At 37.4% G+C, this 22334-nt stretch overlaps 1 protein-coding gene across 4 annotated transcripts in view; it reads left to right on the forward strand.

Moving 5' to 3' along the window:
- The window catches only part of LOC108136797 (myosin-I heavy chain), a 1412760-nt gene that overhangs the window by 1174117 nt on the left and 216309 nt on the right, over positions 1 to 22334 (forward strand). The window contains exon 20 of one of the 4 annotated variants that reach the window (XM_041710098.1): positions 1793 to 1858. The exons of the other annotated variants lie outside the window; for them this stretch is intronic. Coding sequence (XP_041566032.1) covers positions 1793 to 1816 — 24 coding nt within the window. The 3' untranslated portion in view covers positions 1817 to 1858. Of the gene's footprint in view, positions 1 to 1792; positions 1859 to 22334 lie in introns of those variants that run through there. 4 annotated transcript variants of the gene reach the window in all.

Below are 22334 nucleotides of genomic sequence, written 5' to 3' on the forward strand. Positions count from 1 at the left end.
AACACTCGGTAATTGTCTTCGTTCTTCGTTTGAACTTTTGTTTCGTGTATGCTGCCCTTCACAAGGGGAATTATATGGAAGTTATCTTTTTTAATAAGCTCAATTATTTTGTTGACAAGTGCATTGCAGCTTTTCTCCCGGATGTATATTGGGGGGCTTCGGTTTCTTCTTCTCAGCTTCGGTAGCTTCGTCAACCTCTTCGTCAGTAGCGTCTTCCAAAATTTTAAATCTGTTTGTATTAATGGGCGTTTCAGTCTCAGCTGAATTATAATTGGTACGGGTTATTTTTCGCTTAGAATTTAGGGGGCTCAGCTTTCTTTTGATTGGATGTAGCGATCCATACCAGTCTGCACAGCCGGCCTTTTATTTTCGTTGCTTATTGTGTATTTTTCGGGCAGCGCAGCGAACGCCGTTTTTGTGTTGGCTACGGGTTTGTTTATCGATGGCGAAGTTGCTGATGATGATAATAAACGGTTGGTCGATACCGTTGCTGCTGTTGTTGTTGTTGTTGTTGTTACCGTTGCAGTGGTTAAAGACACTGCTGTGCTACTTATTGCTGATAAGCGTAGGTCAGTGCATACATGCATTGGAGTACACTCGGCACTTTTTGGCTTTAGAGACATCGATGGTAGCGCTGAAGAACAAGAGCGCGCTCTCTCGCTCGTTACGTTCAAGAGGTCAGTCGAACTAGGGGTGATTGACCGCGTAATGTCTGGGTTTGCATAATTTTCGGTTGCAGTAAACGAGAAATATGCATTATTTCTGATCGATAAGAGCCGTCTCTCGTCTTGCTCGCGCTGACGTTGCATGCGGATATCGTTTTGACTCATTGTCTTCACTTTAATTATAGTCTGCGTATATTAATTAATTAATTAATTAATATGTGTGTTTGCGATTACATCGCAAGAAGCGTCTTTTCGCGTTGTAGTAGGTTGGTTAGAAACCAATCTACCTATTTGTGCCCGAGGGTCTTTGCGGAATTTGATTATTTTCGATTTGCACTTTTCCAATTATCACTTTTTGAAAGCTTGCACAAACTAAGCACGGTCCGACAACACGTCCGATCGCGGCGACAGTCTGTGTGATATATATATGATATAGTCGTCCGATTTCGATGAAATTTAAACCGAAATTCTGAAATATTCAACCATTACTATATGTCGAAAAACTAAAAAAAAAATTAAAAAACAGCAAAGTTATAATTTTTTTTATTTATTTTTTCGATTGTTCCTATGGGAGCTATATGCTATAGTCGTCCGACCCGGCTCGTTCCGACTTATATACTACCTGCAATAGAAAGACAAATTTTGGGAAAGTCTTACGCAGTTAGCTTTAAAAGTGAGGGACTAGTTTGCGAAGAAACGGACGGACAGACGGACATGGCTAGATCGACTCTCCTAGTGATGTTGATCAAGAATATATGTACTTTATAGGGTCGGAAATGCCTCATTCACTGCGTTGCAAACCTCTGACTGAAATACCCTCTGCAAGGGTATAAAAACATTGTTTTTATCAGTTACAAAATATTCAATTTGTCGGCCTATATTATCTGGGTATTTTATAGTTCTATACTTTTGGGTTTCTTTAAATTATGTTGGTATATGAACCAAAATAAAAGTGTCTTTAGTCTGGCTACTTATCCAAGCTGATGTTTTGATTGATAAAAGTTTTTCTTCGTCAATGTCATCGAATTCTTCATGCTTAAATATTTTAGGACTGATGTTATAATTATTTCATTAAAATCTTTATTTTCAATTACTTGATGATGTAAATTTTCTAATTTATCTTCCAGCTTTTTTTTAGCGTCTTCTGTTAATATTCCAAATAAGTATTTGTCGGAGAACTAAATTCATCCCCTTGTAAGTCGTCATTACTGGTGAATTGATCGATTGGTTCTTGATTGCCTGAACTTAATTCTGGCAAATGCAGCGAGTCTTCGATGCCTTTGTTGCTCATAATTCTCTCTTAAGGACCAAAACACGTGTCTATCTCACGTCACACTGCAAACCAGAAGAAGAAGAGAGACCAGACCTAGCAACGCATACGAAGCCACACTCGGCCTCAGCTCGCAAACTGAGTCCCCATTCTACCAAAACTAATATCTAGTATATCTAGTATACCAGCACAACCCATGGTCATACCTGTCGAAATGCTGCACTACATACTCTCCGACATATTTATAAGCAGTTCCTACAATATTGATCAATCCTCGTTTTTGTCTTTTTGTAGAAATAATTCCGTTGGTTTCATGTTTTTGTTGTAATTGTAATTGTAATTGTAATTAAACTTGCGTTCGTATGTCATAAAGACCTGATATGTTTCTAATATTTTTGTTTGATTAATCTGTATCGCATGACGTTCGTTATTTAAAGATATGTCAATCCCTGTGTTCAGAAGTAAATAACCGTTATTCGAAGTGATAGGTGTAATACTAATTTGGTGAGCTGTTGTCGATGTTACATTCGTATATTTTTCTTTTCTTTCTGTAACCAGTTTTGTAATAGTTTGGATACTAGGCCAGGATCCTGGTTCATTTTAATATTGTAATGATAGTTACTACAAATTTTGATTAATGCCTTTTCACTTTCTATCCAGTCTGTGGTTTTTGTTTCTATAATAGAAATAAATTTTGAATTAATGTCAAAAATGTATGTTGGTCAATAAAATAATTGTCAATAACATATTTATCAAGAATATTTTGGGTTTCAGGAGATTTTTTTACAAGCGAGTGCAAATCTGGCATTTATTTATAATGTTTTGAATAAGTTTTTGTGCGTCTGGGAAATAATATTTCGTTTTGAAATCGTCAGACGTCTTTTTAATGCCTTGATGTATCGTCTTTTCATGTATTTCTAATAGTATTTCGTCTGTATATGGGGGCAAGTTTGAAAGTATTACTAAAGTTTTTATTAATTTTGTACCAGTGTTTGGTTTGAAAGATAGCAAAGTCTTTGTAATTATTAACGAACATAACAAAATTGTGTCGACACATGAATTTCCATTATCTTCTTGGGCATTTTGCACTATTACTGATGTAGTTTCTGATTCATTTTCAATTTAAAAAACTTCTACAATTTTGTTATCGTAGTTTCCTTTTCTGCTATTCTTGATAAAGCATCTGCTTCATGATTCTCATTTAATTTTTCAACGTTTTTTTTTTTATACTATGTTCTTTCATTATGTAGAAAAAAGAATAGAATATGTGTGCATTGTGTCGTCGGACGGACAGACGTACATGGCTAGATCGACTCTCCTAGTGATGCTGATCAAGAATATATATACTTTATAGGGTCGGAGATGTCTCTTTCACTGCGTGGCAAACATCTGACTGAAATTATAATTCCCTATGCAAGGGTATAAAAACATTGTTTTTATTAGTTACAAAATATTCAAAGTTATCATATATGTCAATTTGTCTGCCTACATTATCCGGGTATTTTATAATTCTATACTTACTGAAGTTTATATTAATTTTGTACCAGTGTTTGGTTTGAAATATAGCAAAGTCTTTGTCATTGAAAATTTAATACTGTTTTGTATTAACAACGCGAAAACTTGTGACTGCAGTAGTTCGAGACGATTTATTTTGCGTTATATGTGAAGAAACTATTTCGAAAGCACGACTACGGAAAGGAGTGGTTACAATAACGTTCGATTGATCACTAACTTTAATATTTCAATAATTTCTCTTAGAACCTAACTTATGCTACGGTGGCGAGAGACGGGGCGAATTCGCAAGAGCGAACGGACAAAAGCTTTATTGGCTCCCGCTCTCGCCCTAAAACTATTGATTTCAAATACAAGCGCCAAGTGCGCAAACACCGCCCCCTCTGAAGGAACGACGTCCTTCAGCCCAGAACGGGCAACAGAGCCAGTCGGTGGACAGCTCGCCGATACTCCCCGTCCTGCGTCCTGACGTCCGCCACGCGAACCTTGCTATCGGCGCCGGCGTGCACCGCTACCACTCGTCCTATCCTCCACTGCTGGGGCGGAAGGTTGTCTTCTGCGACGACGACGAGCGCTCTCACGACCATGTTTGGCTCCCCCTGGTGCCACTTGGACCGCTGCTGGAGGCTGGAGATGTACTCCCGGGACCATCGCTGCCAAAACCTGTGCCTGAGAGACGAGACACCTCACCATCGTCGCAAGCAGGTCTGGCTGATCTGGTCCGGGAGCGTCGCTGATGGTGGGGCCAGCAGAGGGCCGTGGATGAGCAGATGCCAGGGGGTCAGGGCTTCGCCGTCGTTCGGGTCGCTGCTTAGAGCTCCGAGGAGCCTGGAGTTGAACACGACCTCCACGCTGGTTAGCAGAGTTCCGAGCTCCTCCGCGGTCAAGAGGTCTTGGCCTATCGTCCGAAAGAACAGGTGCTTTGCAGACTTCACACCTGCCTCCTATAGTCCGCCGAAGTGCGGTGCTCTGGGCGGTATGAACGCAAGCTCGCATCGTTTTTTTGATGCGAATGTTTCGATACCGGCCCCCTGCTCCTTTGCGTCAAGAGTTGCGGCTTACAGTGAAAGCAGCGCATGCACGACCGAACTGTTCGTCGGCAGACTTCTTGAGTATTAACTAGCCATATTTTCTCGCGCAGACGTCTTACGAGAGCTTGTGGGCCAGCGTTCGTAGCGTGCAGGTATGACACATAGGATCTGACGAACTGTGAGCTTTTAAACAGCAACAACGGGAATTTGGCTTCGTACGGAATAGGAGCATTCAATAACCGGCCCCCAACTCGTAGCAATGTCGAGAAACACCAATCTAATTTATTTTCCTGAAGAAAAGGCTTTAACTTTTAAATATTCGTTGCTACCGGTTTATATTTCCGTCCCTGAATTCCTGAAATTGGATAACTTCGACAATTTTCTCAAAAGCGAAATCCAGTTCTCTTGGCGAAATACTTTTTTCAAAGGGCTTAGACACCTTTCCACCTTTGGGCTGACTACGAGAGCTATTGCCGATTTGCGTAGCTCCATCAACATTACATCAGCCGGTAGTTCGAAATGTTTATTTACAGGCCAATAATTTTCTGAGTCTAGCAAGAACGAAGACCCACCGAACCAAATGGACGTTGTAAGCACCTCTACGTCACATCCTCGGGACACTATATCTGCTGGGTTGACTTTCGTGGGATCTTGTCTCCAAATTGCTTTCTCCGACCACTCCTGAATTTCTGCAAACCGGTTCGAAACAAAAACCTACAACGACGAGGGATAAGTTTTGATCCAGTGTAAAGTGATCTCGGAGTGTGTCCACAGGAAAACATTCTCAAAGGGACAATTTAGCAATGGCCTGACACGATTATAGAGATCTGCTAATAGTTGAGCTGCACACAGATCAAGGCGAGGCAAAGTTTTCGTCTTGAGGGGAGCTACTTTCGATTTGGCGGTCAATAAAGGCACTTTCAAACCTTCAGCAGTTTGAGTACGAACGTAGATGCACGCTCCATACGCTCGCATGGAAGCGTCAGCGAAACCATGTATTTGAATCGGGACTTGTGTATCTGTGTTGACGAATCGCGATACCTTAATTTTCGGTAGCTGCAGAAGCGTCGCTTTGAACGTCTCCCACGACGTGAGCAACTGCATCGGTAGCGCCTCGTCTCAATCTAATTTTCGAAGCCACAGTTCCTGCAACAACATCTTTGCCTTTGTGACCAAAGGACACAAGAGTCGAAAAGTCGAGCAGTCCCCGACAAAATATTTCGTTTTGTCGCGCGAAGATCCAGAAAAGAGCCATCCAACCGAAATTGAAAGTAATCTTTAACCGGTAACCAAACCACGCCAAGGGTCTTGGTTACGTCTGAGTCTGCCATAAGTGGCATTACAGCGCTATCAGATGCGGATAACTCTGGGCAGTTTGAAAACCACTTTTCAAAGCCTGCCTCTTGCAAGACCTGAAAAACTTCGTCTCGAAAGCTTTGCAGGTCCTCAACGCATCCGGCGCCAGTCAACAAATCGCCAATATAAAAATCATTCTGAATAACCTTTGCGGCTTTTGGATGAGTTGCTTGCGCCATCTCTCCCAGCCGCATTAAACACCGAATCGCCAAAAAGGGTGCTGGCGAAGTTCCATATGTAACGGTGTTTAACTTAAAGATTTTCAGGGACTCAGAAGTATCTCGTCTCCATACTATGAGCTGGAAGTTTGGATCAGCTTCGTCCACCATCACTTGGCGATACATCTTTTTGACGTCGGCCGCAAGGGCAAACTTATGCAATCTAAACCGAAGCAGAGTCGAGTACAGCTCCTCTTGAATAGTTGGGCCTACCATCAAGATGTCATTCAACGCTACCTGCGTAGAAGTACGGCTCGATGCATCGAAAACTACTCTTAACTTAGTTGAAGTACTTTGTGGCCGTAAAACGCATTGGTGCGGAATGAAATAGTGCGGAGTATTCGGAATTTTGTCATTGGTGGAGGACATGTGGCCCAGTGAAATATATTCCTCCATGAATTCAATATATATCTTCTTCAGCGAATGGTCCTTTGACAGTTTCCTTTCTAGCGACAAAAATCTACGTTTCGCAACTTCGTATGACGAACCAAGAGTATTTGGGTCAGATTTTAACGGCAAACGAACCGAAAATCTACCGGACGACAATCTTTCAGTATTTTTCTCAAAGTGTTGTTTACAGAGTTGTTGCTCAGGAATTATGGACTTTAGTCTTGGGCGGCAAGTCCTCCACAGACCAAAATTTCTGCAGGGTTGTGTCAATTCACTCCAGCGCTTCCTCCTGGCAGCTGAGATGTACCATTTTTTCAGCGTTTTTATTATTTTCAGAGGCACATCTGCCAGACACTATCCAGCCGAGAACTGTCTTTTGTAAGATGGGGAATTCAGGCCCCTGCTTTATCTGGCCAATAGATAAAAGTTCAAAGAATATATCAGCGCCGATAAGCATATTTTTTGGGGCTTAAAGAAAAATGGAACTGCCAACTGAATATTTTCAGGCACCCTCCACCGCTGTTCACCGCTTGATCCGGATGATAACCAGAAATATTTTTCATAATCCAAAAATCGGACGACAATTGGCTGTTCCCTACTCGCGACTTCACAATCGTGTGTATTTTTTTTTGTAACTTGGGCATTAGTTCCACCAATGCCTCGCAAGCTCATGCACACGTCCGCTCTTGTAATTTTGAGCCTCTGAGCGAGCTCATCGGTTACAAAGTTTATTTGTTAACCAGAGTCGAGCAACGCTCGAGCTACTACAAACTCGCCGCTTTTGGTTTGGACGCTCACAACAGCAGTTGCAAGAATGACACGATCCGATGCATTCGCATGCAAAACATGCGACGTGGATGGAGACTCCTACATGAGCGTGGGCTGAGAAGAGGGTGGCAACGCGAGATTTGTGTTTGTGTAGCAAAGTGTGATGTGAGGAATAGCACACTCTACATCTGTTCGATTTGCATTTTTTGACCGTGTGACCCTTTCTTAAGCAGTTAATGCATAAAGGTGCTCTTTTAGCGAAATCGAATCTTTGCTGAACTGTTAGGGCTGCGAAGAAAGCGCAGTTTCCAATCTGATGTTCAGCTGAGTTGCAATACATGCATTGAACAGAGTCGTTCCTGGCAGCGACAAACGAAAAACTCCTATTTCCATTCTTCTTAGGGTTAGATTGGGTCTGCTGAACAGTTTTGGGCTTGGAAGCCTCTTCTGCTACCATGTGTTGGTATCGCCTGTTGAGGGTCGCCTCACATTCGCTCAAAAGTGGTAGCGAAGTATAATCTAACTGTTCTTCCCATTTTCTTTTAGTTCCTGCGTCGACCTTGCTCATTACTAGATGTATTAAAATAGCACTAGTAATGCGTCTTTCATCCCCAATAGACAGCAAGGAGTCATACAAGGCTGTGACTGTGTCGATGAGGGTTGTCAAGGCTGTAGCTGAAGGCTGGGAATTTTTTGCAAATTAAAAATTTCGATATGTTGTCAAAAAACATAAGACAATCATTATCATACACCCGCTTCAAGCTAGCAAGGGCTTTGGGATAATTTTCCGCAGTGACTTGAAAGGCTCTAACTGTTCCTAAAGCGTCTCCAGCTAAATTAAATGATTGAATTTTTAAATACCGTGTAAAGTGTCATCTTTGTCAACAAAAGTTTCGAAAAATCTTATAAAATTTTTAAATTCGGAGTGTTCCGCTTAAAGTTGGGAGAGCAACGCTCGGTAGACGGCATTGAGACGGGCGATTTGCTGGCGGAGTGAATTTCTCGATATTATTTTGTTTGCACTTATTTTGAAATCAGCAATGACTTTGTCATTACGGCCCTCTCTTCCAACTCTTCGCGGTATACATCTTTTTTATCTTTCACTTCTATTTGGTTTTGCAAAAGTGAAGCATTTTCAATGTGGGTATTTAGAATCTCTAATCGACACTCAAGCTCGACCGGCTTCACTGATAATTTTTTTTCTTTTAAATGGCGATAAGTTCGGTTAATACTTTTCATGCAAACATCTCGTTGGTGTTTAAGCTCTTCGATATCCTTAGTTGCCATTGCGTTTATTTGTATTTATTTTGTTGGTATCGAAGAGGTGTTTAATATATATTTTTATTAAATTGTTTATTTTTTAAATAATCTAATAAATAAAATCAACGAGTAATATACCGATCGCAGACAGTGTAAAGGAGCTAAGTGCCGAGACAAGTACAGCAAAAAATATCTTTTTATATAAACCCTGCGACAGTAATATGCCAAATTATGGAAAACGCGGGAAAATTGGAAAATTGTGGGAAAATTCTGAAAAGCGCGGGAAAATGTTCAGACAAAATGCGGCGAAAGTTTTTGCCGCTAATTTTTTCACAATTTGCTCTTTTTTCCAGCTGCTCACTACGACGAAAATTAGGGGAATTTAGTTCGGACTAATTGGGTCGACAACGAGTATTTTATTTGCTTGTTTATGGTCCAAAGCGATTCACATATAATTCGAAATATATTATGTTTATTGCAGAATTTTGGTTTTTAGTACATGCAAATTGTTGTTTCTTGGTTAGCATTTCACGAATGCAAAAAGTTGAAAGATGGGCCAAAAAACCAATTTAAAAAACGCCACGGATTAACTTTCTACTTTTGGCACTCTATACCTGGATGGCCGACTCGATAATTGCACGTTTCTTTTTTACTTCCATTTGGCGGCAGCAGCAAATTAAGCAATTAAATTTGCAGAGACGTCTGGGGCAACTCAAGGAACGGAAGAAAATTTCCAGCGACGAAATATTGGTGAATTTAATTTTATGGCCGAACCGACACGAATAAATTGCTTTGTGTTATTGTAGTTTTTCACCGAAAAAATTATAACAACTCGCAAACTCTAGTGCTATCACGTCGGGGTCACCATGAAAATGTAATACTGTTTTGTATTAACAGCGCGAAAACTTATGACTGCAGTAGTTCGAAACGATTTATTTTGTGGTATTTGTGAAGAAACTATTTCGAAAGCACGACGACGAAAAGGAGTGGTTACAATGACGTTCGATTGATCACTAACTTTAATATTTCAATAATTTCTCTTAGAACCTAACTTATGCTACGGTGGCGAGAGACGGGGCGAATTCGCAAGAGCGAACGGACGAAAGCTTTATTGGTTCCCGCTCGCATTATTAATGAACATAAAAAAATATTGTTCACACATGAATTTTATAATTATATCTTTTGCTAAACGGTCATTCATGTCACTGTAAATTATTTTGTAAATAGTTTTGTTAAAGTAGTGAGTAAGTTCGAAGGTGTCTTGATTTTTTTTTCAAAAATTAGTTGGTGATTAAAAACATTAATAAGTTCTGTTATCTGTATGCAATTACCATTATCTTCTTGAACACTTCTGATAAAACAAATTAGGATATGTGAGAATTGTGTCGTTAATTATTAAAGTTTTTAATTTTTCAATAGATTCGTTATAGGTGGGATCTCTAACATATATTTTCACCGGTTTTGAAATTTTTCAAAGTCTTATGTTTGGATTTTTTTTATTACGCCTTTGATATTATTCGTGGAAGTCAAATTGTCACCTTCGCGATACTAAATATCAAAATACTTGGACATTATATAATAAAGTTCAGTTTTTTCTTTGTTGTTTATGTGATCGCCTCTTAAGTAATTATTATTTAAGTCAGATTGCCTGGCGTAAATATATTCGTCATCATTTAGTATACTTGAAAAAGTTTGATTACGTTCCTCTGCTGTATTTACCATTGGGAATTTTGATTTTATTACGTGTTTGATTTCGATCGTGAAAGTCAAATTGTCACCTTCCCCATACTGAATATCAAAATACGTGGACATTAATTAATGAAGTTCAGTTTTTTTTTTATTATTTAAGTGGTCGTCTCTTAATTAATTATTCGTTAAGTAAGTTTGCATGGCATAAATATATTCTTCATCATTTATTATACTTTAAAAGGTTTGATCACGTTTCTCTGCTATATTTTCCATTTGGAATTCGTAATTATTTAGACTAATAGTGTTTCTCATAAAATCAATTGTGGCTGAGGTTTCTTTAAAATTGTTCTTCCTATAAGAATATGATAATGATTTCAAAATTTTTTAAGAAAAATGCTTATTTAGATTAAAATAATTTTGGAATACTAAATTCGATATATTTATCTAAAGTTACTGATTCTCGCTTGGACTTTTGTCAAAACATTTTAAGCTTGATATTTTGAAAAGTTTTTGTTTATTAAATTTATGCTTGAGCCTGTATCAATAAGACTGAGGCATAGTTTGTTATCAATTTTAGTTTTTATTTTGGTGGTGTTCTTCCGATGCTGTTGTCTGAAAATTTTCAATTGTGTCCATTGGCTCAGTCTTACGTTGTTGATTTCGGACACGTTTTGGGGAATATTAGTACTCTGAGTAGTACATTTCTCATCGTATTAGAAGGTTTCGGATGGCTGTTTGTATAATTTGATGTTGGGCTTCTGATGTTGTCGGATAATGGTAAACTAATTCGTCGTCTTCCTTTATGAAAAGAGCCAAATAGAGTGGGTCTCCATTAAATTTGTTTATCTGTTTAAGTTGCAGAAGAAAATGTTTCATGGCCACGTCTGTAAGATTTTGTGTTGCTTTTGCGGATAAAAATAAATTTATATTACTTGTTCCTATCGGCTGCGTCAATTAGATTTTTCACTTTGAAATATATTAAAAAACAAGAAAGGAAGCAAACTTCGGCAAGTCGAAGCTCATATACCTAGCTATTGCAAAAATTAAATATTCTTGAAAACATTAAAATTATGATTGATTTGTGTGTATGTTTACATTGATAGTTCCTATGGCAGCTATATGATATCGTTTTCCGATTTTAATAAAATTAAAAGCGTAAATTTGAACTGGCAAATTGTTAATTAATCAAAAAGAATTTCTAAAAAAAATTACAAAATAAAAAAATTTAGTTTTAAAAAAAAATTTTTTTATTTATATTTTTATTGTTCCCGTGGGAGCTACGGTAGGTGAAATGACAATTCCGCAAGCGGGTTCGGCCATGCAGACAGGCATGCATCGCTACATTAATATTTCCAAGCGCAAGCTAACACCCCCAAAAAAATCTGACGGCAATATGCCCAAAATAATCCGTACCAACAAAGGCCCTGAAAATCTCGGGCCATTAAATGAAAATAGATTTTCTATTCTGGCGGACCCTGAAACAGAGTTTAAAGAATTAGCCCCAAAGAAACTTAAGCTCCCACCTATCTTTGTTCGGGAGAAAAACTCCAACGTCCTAGTCAACAAAATAGTTGAGCTTGTCGGGAAAGATAACTTTCATGTTATTCCGCTTATGAAAGGGAATATAAGCGAAACCAAATTTCAAACCAAAACAGAAGATGATTTTCGGGCAGTGTCGAAGTACTTAAACGATGTGAAAAAGAATTATTACACGTACCAGTTGAAAAATTGCAAAGGCTTACAAGTTGTGCTCAAGGGAATAAAACCTGATGTGACCCCCTCCGAAATTATAAAGGCTTTAAAAGAAAACGCTTTTTGCACAAAAAAATGTTTTTAATATTATAAACAAAAACAAGAAGCCGCAACCAATTTTCAAGGTCAAGCTGGAGCCAGACAGCAGTACTTTGGAAAAAATCGAAGTGCAACCGATCTACAAGTTGCAGTACCTTCTGCACCGTAGGATCACAGTAGAAGAGCCGCACAAACGGAACGGGTCAGTGCAATGCACAAATTGCCAGGAATACGGACACAGTAGGGCTTACTGCACCCTCAGGTCAGTTTGTGTAGCTTGTGGAAACTGCCACGGCTCCGAACCCTGCCCTGCCAACAACGAAGACTTTCTCACTAAAAAGTGTGTAACTGCCAAGGAAACCACACAGCAAACTGCAAAGGCTGTCCAGTGTACAAGGAGATGAAAAGTCGGATGCAACGAGCGACAACGGCACGCCAGAACAGTTACATGAAATAACAAACGTCACTGGAAGTTTTCATCGCAAAAGCAGCCAGGTCATCATTTGGGCCTTCAATTATCACCAACGGCATTTCCTACGCCAGTGCTCTAAGATCAGGCTCAGCTGACATAGACCCGAAAATTAATAACATTAATATTAATAAACATTAATTAATAACAGCAGGCCATGGGACAGGCACAAAGCAACATGGAAACTATGATGATAACTTTGTAACAAAATATGATGAAATTTATGTCCTTCATGAAAACCATCATGCAAACTCTAATGCAAAACCAAAATATCTTGTTACAAATGCTCGCAGCTCAGCAGTCCAAATAAATTATGCCTAGCCTCCGAATAACTCTGTGGAACGCCAACGGTGTTTCACGGCATAAACCTGAAATAACTCAATTTCTGAAAGAAAATCACATCGACGTTATGTTGCTGGCAGAAACGCATCTCACCAGCAAATATAACTTTCAAATACGAGGATACACGTTCTACGGCACCGATCATCCAGATGGTAAAGCACATGGCGGAGCCGGCATCTTAATAAGAGACCGTATCAAACACCACTTTCACCAACGTTTTGCAAAAAATTATCTGCAAGCTACATCAATAAAAATACATTTGGGCACCAGCAACCTTGCCATTGCCGCTGTCTACTGCCCACCCCGCTTTACAGTCTCAGAAGACCAATTCATGGACTTCTACAATTCACTTGGAGAGCGATTCATAGCAGCAGGTGACTACAACGCCAAGCACACACACTGGGGATCCCGCCTTGTTACCCCCAAAGGAAGGCAACTATATAATGCACTCATCAAACATGCAACAAACTGGACTACGTTTCACCAGGCAGTCCTACATACTGGCCAACAGATCCTAGAAAACTACCTGATTTAATTGATTTGGCTGTGACAAAAAATATTTCTCGCAATCTAATATCTGCAAAATCGCTTTTGGATCTATCATCGGACCACTCACCAGTGCTAATAACTCTTCTTCAAAGCCCGGAATTAATCGAGCACCCTTGCAGGCTGACGTCGCATCGAACCAACTGGCTGAAGTTCAAAAAGTACGTAAGTTCCCACATTGAAATCACTCCACAGCTCAACATCAAGGAGGACATCGACTGCTATGCCGATGCTCTTGAGTCTGTACTTGTCGCAGCAGCCAAAGTCTCTACACCGCAAGAAAGGGATGGGCACACACATCAACACAAAACTAACCTTGAAATCGAACAGCTTGTTTTGGAGAATAGACGTTTAAGGCGTGCTTGGCAAACCAGCAGATCGCCATCCTCAAAACATTGTCTTAAGGAAGCTGATCGCAGACTTACCAGGGCTTTAAGGCACGAAGATGAAAAAAGCACAACGCCAGTACATTGAGAAACATTCACTCATCAGCACCAAGCATTCCTTGTGGAGGGCCCACCCAAATCTAAGTGCGCCGACCGAAACAGTAATTCCCATAAGAGACTCTTCAGGCAGCTGGGCCAAAAGCGACAAAGACAGAGCTTGTACATTTACTTTACACCTTCGAAGTGTTTTTTTTCAAAGGCCTCAGGTGGTGATCTAATATCTCCTAAGATGCTAATTAAACACCCAAACTGTGCAGTTGAGGTAATTTGTAAACTCTTTAACGGGCTACTTCCCAAAAAAATTGAAGAAGTCCATTATCACAATGATCCCAAAGCCAGGAAAAGATCACACAATACCAGCTTCATACAGACCGATAAGTTTACTCTCGTGTCTGTCAAAACTGCTCGAAAAAATGCGTTTTGACGCGCATAATCCTATATCTGAAAGAGCACAACGTCAGATATAGGTTTTTAATTTAAGATTTTATATACTTATTGTTAGTCTCAATCAAGAAAAGATTTGATATATAAAATGCATATGTAAAAAAAAAAAAACAAAAACTTAAAAGGAAGCGAACTTCGGCAAGCCGAAGTTCATATACCCTTGCAGCAATTTCAAAAACTAAACACTCTTGAAAACGGTTAAATTATGATTTACTTGCGAGTATGTTTAAAAACATTGAAACTATAATGATTTGCAGCTTAATTATTCGATAGTTCCTATAATATAATATAATAATAATAATAATAATAATATAATTTTTTAAAATTTATTTTTCCGATTGTTCCTATGGGAGCTATATGCTATAGTCGTCCGATCCGGCTCGTTCCGACTTATATACTACCTGCAATAGAAAGACAACTTTTGGGAAAGTTTCATGCAGATAGTTTTAAAACTGAGAGACTAGTTTGCGTAGAAACGGACGGACAGACGGACGGACAGACGGACATGGCTAGATCGACTGGCCTAGTGATGCTGATCAAGAATATATATACTTTATAAGGTCGAAGATGTCTCCTTCACTGCGTTGCAAACTTCTGACTGAAATTATAATACCCTCTGCAAGGGTATAAAAACATCAAAGTTATAATTTTTTTAAATTTATTTTTCCGATCGTTCCGACTTATATACTACCTTAAATAGAAATACAACTTTTGGGAAAGTTTCATGCAGATAGCTTTAAAACGGAGAGACTAGACGGACATGGATAGATCGACTCTCCTAGTGATGCTGATCAAGAACATATATACTTTATAGGGTCGGAGATGTCTTCTTCACTGCGTTGCAAACTTTTGACTGAAATTATAATACCCTCTGCAAGGCTATAAAAAAATAAACCCAAGTGGCCGAAATATAAACCGATCGCTATGTCTTGGACCACACACCGAAAGTGCTATTAAAGTGAAAAAAATCTAAAATTAATTAGTTAATTAATTCAGCCAACACTAACAACACTCGAACTATTTTTCTGAAAAAAATAAATAAAAATGTGACAAAAGCCCTGAAAAACTAAGTACTATGATGAATATGAAGAAATACCAAAGGAATTAATCAACACAATACATGGAACTAATCGGAAAGTGAGTAGAGTGTGATGGGACGGGCAGGAGTGAAAAACAAAGTACAGAAAAGAATAGCACACTTAGAGTGGCTATTGTACACGAATTTTCCAACTCCCGCATGGGCAACAGCTCAATAACTACAAAACGAGCTCGCTTTTCTAAAATTGAGATTCAAGAAGCCCAATCACAACTCCCCAATCACAACTCACTCGGCGGTCATAAAATCAACAAATAACACGCAAACTTATAAACCTCCGTCTCCAAAGGAATTGACTAAAAGAATTAAAGGCTGCCCTACCGACTGCCCCGGCCCGTTGGACAGCGTGCCAAAACAACAGCGCGAAGGGCAATTCGCCACTTGCGCCTTCGAAGAATTGTCAGCGAAGCCAAGCTGGCGACGACCAGCTGACGCGGAGAACACCAGAGCAACATTTTATTACCAATTGCACTGCGATGCATAGTTTTTATAATTGCCTGCGATGCATATTTTTTTTAATAATATAATATAATTTTTGTAAATCTGAGCGTAAAGCCATACGAAAAATAAGGTATAACATGTAAAAAAAAAAAGAATTACAAATTCCTAAAAGTTTTAAACAAAATTTAAAAATAAGTTAAAAATTCAATTCATGAGCTAACATACATGGCACATTAATAGTAAATCGAGAACAACACTACATAAAATTGGCATTATAAGACATTTGAAGAAACACCCAAAATGGGTTTAGAAGATACAAAATTGGTAGACCCAAGAATATAACCTGCCTATTTAAAAAAAAAAAAAATTAACACTCTCGAAGCTATTACAAAGGTATATAAAAATGGCCCAAATTTTCGACTTAGAATTCTACAATTGGTCTCAAATGACCCCGAGGAGCATATTAGAGCTCGAATACAGTTTTATTGATTTATTCAGGTTAGATTTTTTACCAATGATTCATTGCTTAAGAACACAAATAGGAATTGTATTGCCAACAATTCTAAGAGTTTTTGCAAAATCAGTTATAAAAGAAATTGAACTCTAGAATTCGTCGCTTACAAAAAGCCTTAGTATGGGAGGAATTAACTACCCATGTCCATAAAATTAAAGACGCTTTTATTAAATCCTATAAGAGTTTAAGCCAAAAAAGGCCAATACAACAAAATAAAATAAGAAAACATGCAAAAATATTTGTCGACTTATTTAATGAGCCACGAATATAAGTGCATGAAAATAGAAAAATAATAAGTAAAACGAACTGTTCAAAGGTATCAAAATTATTGATCAAGTTACGTTCAAACTTATTAACAGTCAGAGAGAGGTATAAATTGGATATAACTTTACCAACAATTTTAAATAACCCTCTGACAATAGATCCAAGTGAAGAACTTGAATCAAATAGCCCTGAACCAACTGAGTCAGACACGCAAGAAAGCTCTGACTCTGAGGTAGATGAAGAAACTAATTTAGAAGAAACCGATCTACATGATCTAACCATCCCTGCGGTATTTACAAAACCAAAAGCACAAAAGAGGATACAGAAGATTAACAAAAGGACCATTTGAACACCTGGCTATCGAAGTAATTGTCGAAAATAGTAGGCTCAACCTTATACAAGGTGCAAAATAAAACCACTATTACGGCAATATTTGCAAAGCTGGAAGCCAATGCCGTCGGTGATATACTAAAGGCTTAAATGACTAAAACAATGCAAAAAGGAAATACTGCTGAAAAATTTCCCAATGAAATAGACAATTTACGAAAGCTACTTGATGCTTTGTATATCGATGAAGGGTTATCAGCCGAACATGCTGATAAGCTCAGCACAAAAGAAGCCATCACAACAATGGCTAAAAATTGTGAGCAAAACAATTCTAGAAGCTGGTAACTTTACCACAATGAACGGTGCCGTCACGAAGTATATACAATGTAGTACGGAAATGACGGGCAACGCGAAATCCATATTATACGCACGTGGAGGACAAGCCTATCGAGGTCATTTTCGTGGTAGAGGAGGCCGTGGTAACTACAACGGTCACTACCAATACCATAACAATGGATATAACCGATACAACGGTTATAATCAAAGTTATAATAACCGGACCCACAACTATAACAATAGAGGTCGTGGAAATTATAGAGGAAACAACCGTGGCGGAGCCAATAACGATAACTACAATAATAATAAGAACGTTTCACCCGGAATGAACAAACTAAAAAATTATATACATTGTTAGATGATACTGGTGCAGATTATTCATTTATAAAGGAATTCATTTAACAACGTAGATCACACAATTATTATTCAAATATCAGGTGTTGGAGAAGGAACAACCAACTCTAAAGGCTTCATCAAAAAATATAATTGTCAAATTGACTTAAAACCAGAAAACGATTGGCTTATACTAAGGCCCAACAATCTCGATCACCCAATAAACATTTGAATAAATCGTGCACTTTAAATCAATTTGAAAATTTTACGAGAAAGGTCCGAAGTTGTCCGAAAAATTGCTATAAACGCAGCAACCAAGTATGTATTTATACCAAACCAAGAAATCCAAAACGGAGTATTCATTGAAACTCCATTGCAGATTCAAAAAATACATTGTTCGAATTTTAAATACTACAAATAAAAACGAAATTATCCACTTAAAGGAACTAAAAATTGAACTTCTAAATAGTAAAAACAAACGAAAATGTCAATAATACAGATACTTTAAATAAATAGATTAAAAATTTCCCTTGCCAATTTTAAACAATACTTAATGAATTATGCACAAAATACATGGACTTATTCGGAATAGAATCCGCATCAATATCAACAAATAATTTTTACAAACAAAAATTAGAATGAAAGAAGGTGATGATTTAAAACTACAGAATTCCTCACAGTCAAAAAGAAGAAGTAGATAAAAAAGTCGATAAACAAGTCGATAAATTAATCAAATATAAGAAGATACGATAAGAACTGACGATTTTCTTGCCCAATAAGGTAGAGCTAAATACTTTTCATATTCAGATCTGATTTCAGGATTTCATCAAATATAACTCGAAGAAACGTCTAGAAATATAACGTCCTTTTCTACAAGCAATGGCTCCTATCGCTTCACGCGATTACCTTACGGTTCAATAATAGCGCTAAATTCTTTCCAAAGAATGATGACAATTGCGTTTTCAGGTATCAAACCTTCCCAGGCATTCTTGTATATGGATGACCTAATTGTCATCGGTTGTTCAGAAAAAGATATGATTAAAAACCTCACAAACGTTTTTGATTTATGCAGGACACAACCTTAAATTGTACCCAGAAAAGTGCACATTTTTCAGACACGAAGTGTACTGACAAAGGTATTCAACAAGAAATATGAAGTCATAGAAAAATACCCCGTCCCAACGGACGCAGATAGCGCTAGAAGATTCGTTGCATTCTGCTATTATAACGAAGATTCATTAAAATTTTTTCAGGTTTTTCACGACACATAACGCGAATATGCAAAAATAATGTAAAATTCGAGTGGACAGATCAATGTCAAAAAGCATCGAGTACCTAAAAATACAACTAATGAATCCAACGTTATTACAGTATCCCGATTTTAATAAAGAATTTTACATAGCAACGGATGCAAGTAAACAAGCATGCGGAGCCGTTCTAACACAAGAACATAATGAAACGCATCTACCAGTAGAGTACGCATCGCGTTCATTCACAAAAGGAAAAACACGACAGAGAAAGAATTAGCAGCTATACATTGGACAATTAAACACTTTAGACCATATATATACGGAAAACACTTCACAGTTAAAACAGACCACAGACCACTAACATATCTATTTTCAATGACTAACAAAATTTCAAAATTAACCAGAATGAAACTTGACTTAGAGAAATTCGATTTTACTGTTGAATATCTTAAGGGAAAGGACAATCACATTGCAGACGCATTATCTCGAATAACTATTAGAGGCTTAAAAAATATTCAAACGAATAATAAAATTCTGAAAGCAAATAAAAATGTAGGCAAACTCTAAATGAAGCTTCTCAACCCAACGTATACGATGTCATTGTAAATGATGAGGTACGAAAAGTAGTGACCTTGCGAACGGATTCACTTTGCTTACTAAAGCTTGGGAAGAACGTTATAGCAAGAATTGACGTAGGATATGTTCACCAATGGAATTTTCGACTTAGGTCAGTTCTTTCAAAGTCTTGAAAAACAAGCCGGTATACTAATTATCAGCCAACTGAAAGTGCACCGAGCATTTTAACACCATCTCAATAGAATCTTTCAAAATAATGGTCAACAATCTCTAAGGGTAACGCTACTCAAGTCGATGTCCCTATTATCATATAATGATTAAGAGAAAGAAGCAATACTGTTTACATTCCATGACGATCAAATGCAAGGAGGTCATAAAGGCATAGCTAGAACATTAACAAAAATAAAAAGGTATAATTATTGAAAAACATGACAAGATATATATCAAAGTATACAAGAAAATGCTTCAAATGCCAAAAATAAAAAACAACGAAACACAAAAAGACCCCATTGACTATCACTGAAACGCCAAACGAAATTGTGGATACGATCGGTCCCCTATCCAAATCTAAACAAGAATATGAATATGCAGTAACTCCAATCTGCGATTTAACAAAATATCTTGTAGCAATACCATTACAGAATAAAAGTGCAAATACAGTAGCAAAATCTATATTTGAAAACTTTGTTTTGAAGTACGGTCCAATAAAGACGTTCATTACGAACATGCGAATAGAATATACAAATTCAATAATAGAAGAATTATGCAAAAATTTGAATATCAAAAACATTAATTCTACCGCACATTATCATCAGACTGTAGGTACCGTGGAGCAAAGCCACAGAACATTTAATGAGTTCATCCGATCATGCATCTCAGTTAACAAAACAGATTGGGATGTGTGGTTCAAATACTTCGTATATTGTTTTAATACAACCCCCTCTATGGCACATGACATATTACTTAGTTTTTCGTAAAACTTCAAATTTACCTACACATTTTAATAGTATAGAAAAGATAAAACCCTTCTATAATATAGAAGACAATTCTAAAGAATCTAAGTTTAGACTAGAATAAGCATTTAAAAGAGCTAGATTAATGTTAGAAGCTCATAAGCAGAAACAAAATATTAGATATGACAACAATACTTTAGAAATTTATTAAAAAATAGGAGATCAGGTTTTATTGAAAAACGAAACAGGACATGAGCTAGACTTTAAATATACTGGACCCTATAAGGTTGAATAAAAAACAAACAGTTCATAAGAATAGGTTAAAGAATTTTCATTCATAATTTTCAACTAAATAAATAGTAATGGTCTGATCAACCAAATAAATTCTAATAATATATATTAATAAAAAAAAAAGTAAACATAATGACTAGAAAAAAACTTCATTTTATTATGTTATTTTTCAAAAGGAGGTAGATGTAGTATGCACACATTTTGTATACCCATTGTACCAAGAGTATGTCGGAGAGTATGTAGTGCAGCATCTCGACAGATATGACCATGGATTGTGCTGGTATACTAGATATACTAGATACTAGTTTTGGTAGAATGGAGACTCTTACTTAGAATTAAAAGAATAATGTAAGAACAAAAAACATATAAGCGTTGGAGTGGCACCATTGCTGCTCCTACAAAATAAAGAAACAATTTAACTTGATGTTTCATTTGTTAATAAAGAGGATACTGTACTATTATACTTGATCGCCGTTCTTCATTACGTCTAAACAGCTGTTCTTTGTTTTGATTTTTCAAGAAAAATCCTCCCGCCTTGGTTAACCGGATATTTTTGTTGTTGTTTTCGGTCGTTAGTGGTGATAGTTACCCACGTTAGTATATCGATATGCCAAATATCGCGTAAATATCTAGCAAACGTCGAGTAAAAATTGGTAAAATCCAAATCTATCTGCCTATACAAAACCAATATAAAAATATGTGTCTAGCCACAGACGCTATGAAGCAACCCAAATGTATATAGGCTCTTAAATTGAACTTTTAATTAAAATTCATATCCGCTTTTGTTTACCGGCTATGGTGATGGTGATAGTTACCCACGATAGTATAGCGATATGACAAATATCAGGTAAATACCGAGTAAACTTTGGTAAAAATCCATATTTTGTATAAGGATGCACTGTGACGCACTTTTTCCCCTTCTCTTTTCGCCTAAGCAAAACCTATATAAAAAAAACTGAGCTAGCCATAGACGCAGATATGTAACCCTTAATATTACACGACTATAAGATGGGGATGCTGCTACATCAGAAACTTTAAATAATATTTAAAAACACAATGAATTTAAAAAGAATTAATTTGTACCAATAATAAAAATTACGAGATACATATATCGATAATGATTTTGGTCATCTCAGCTTCTCTTAGTTTGCCATTTTTATCAGCACAAGATTTGTTAAGAGAGAGTGAAAGGAACACCTGGAGATCATTAAGCTTCTGCATACTCTCAACGCATATTACCACAGCTCCCAGGCATTGGGTGACATGAACGGTCCTGCAATTTGGATGTTGTTTTGCTGCTTTAAAAGAAAAGAAAGATGTGGCTTCCAATAGCACTAGGCTGCTGTTTTGATTCATCGCATACGACATGACAGGATTTCGACGGGTGTATCTATTGCTGTGCTCAAATAAGCTCGACTATATGCCTTTCGTTCCCATTAGCATAATAATTAGGTTCACATTTATAGTGACTTTTTGAAAAAAACAAATAGAGAAATTATAATAGCCGGATTCCATTGGCGCATTAAAACACATTTTGCCTAATGCGCATTTATTAACACAGGGAATCCCATAAGCCTAAATTCCGCATTTAAAATAAAGTCGATAATTAAATGCGATTAAGAACCATTCGCCCGGAAAGTTTTTGACAAAAATACCGAAAAATACAGATATTTCACGATATTTCGTTAGTGCCCCCACTACAACAGCTGGCTTTTATATGCAAGGTTGGCGCAATTTTGGATTTCTTTCGAAATTA

This window comes from Drosophila elegans, unplaced genomic scaffold, assembly GCF_018152505.1.
Source record: "Drosophila elegans isolate 14027-0461.03 unplaced genomic scaffold, ASM1815250v1 contig_767, whole genome shotgun sequence".
NCBI lineage: Eukaryota > Metazoa > Arthropoda > Insecta > Diptera > Drosophilidae > Drosophila > Drosophila elegans.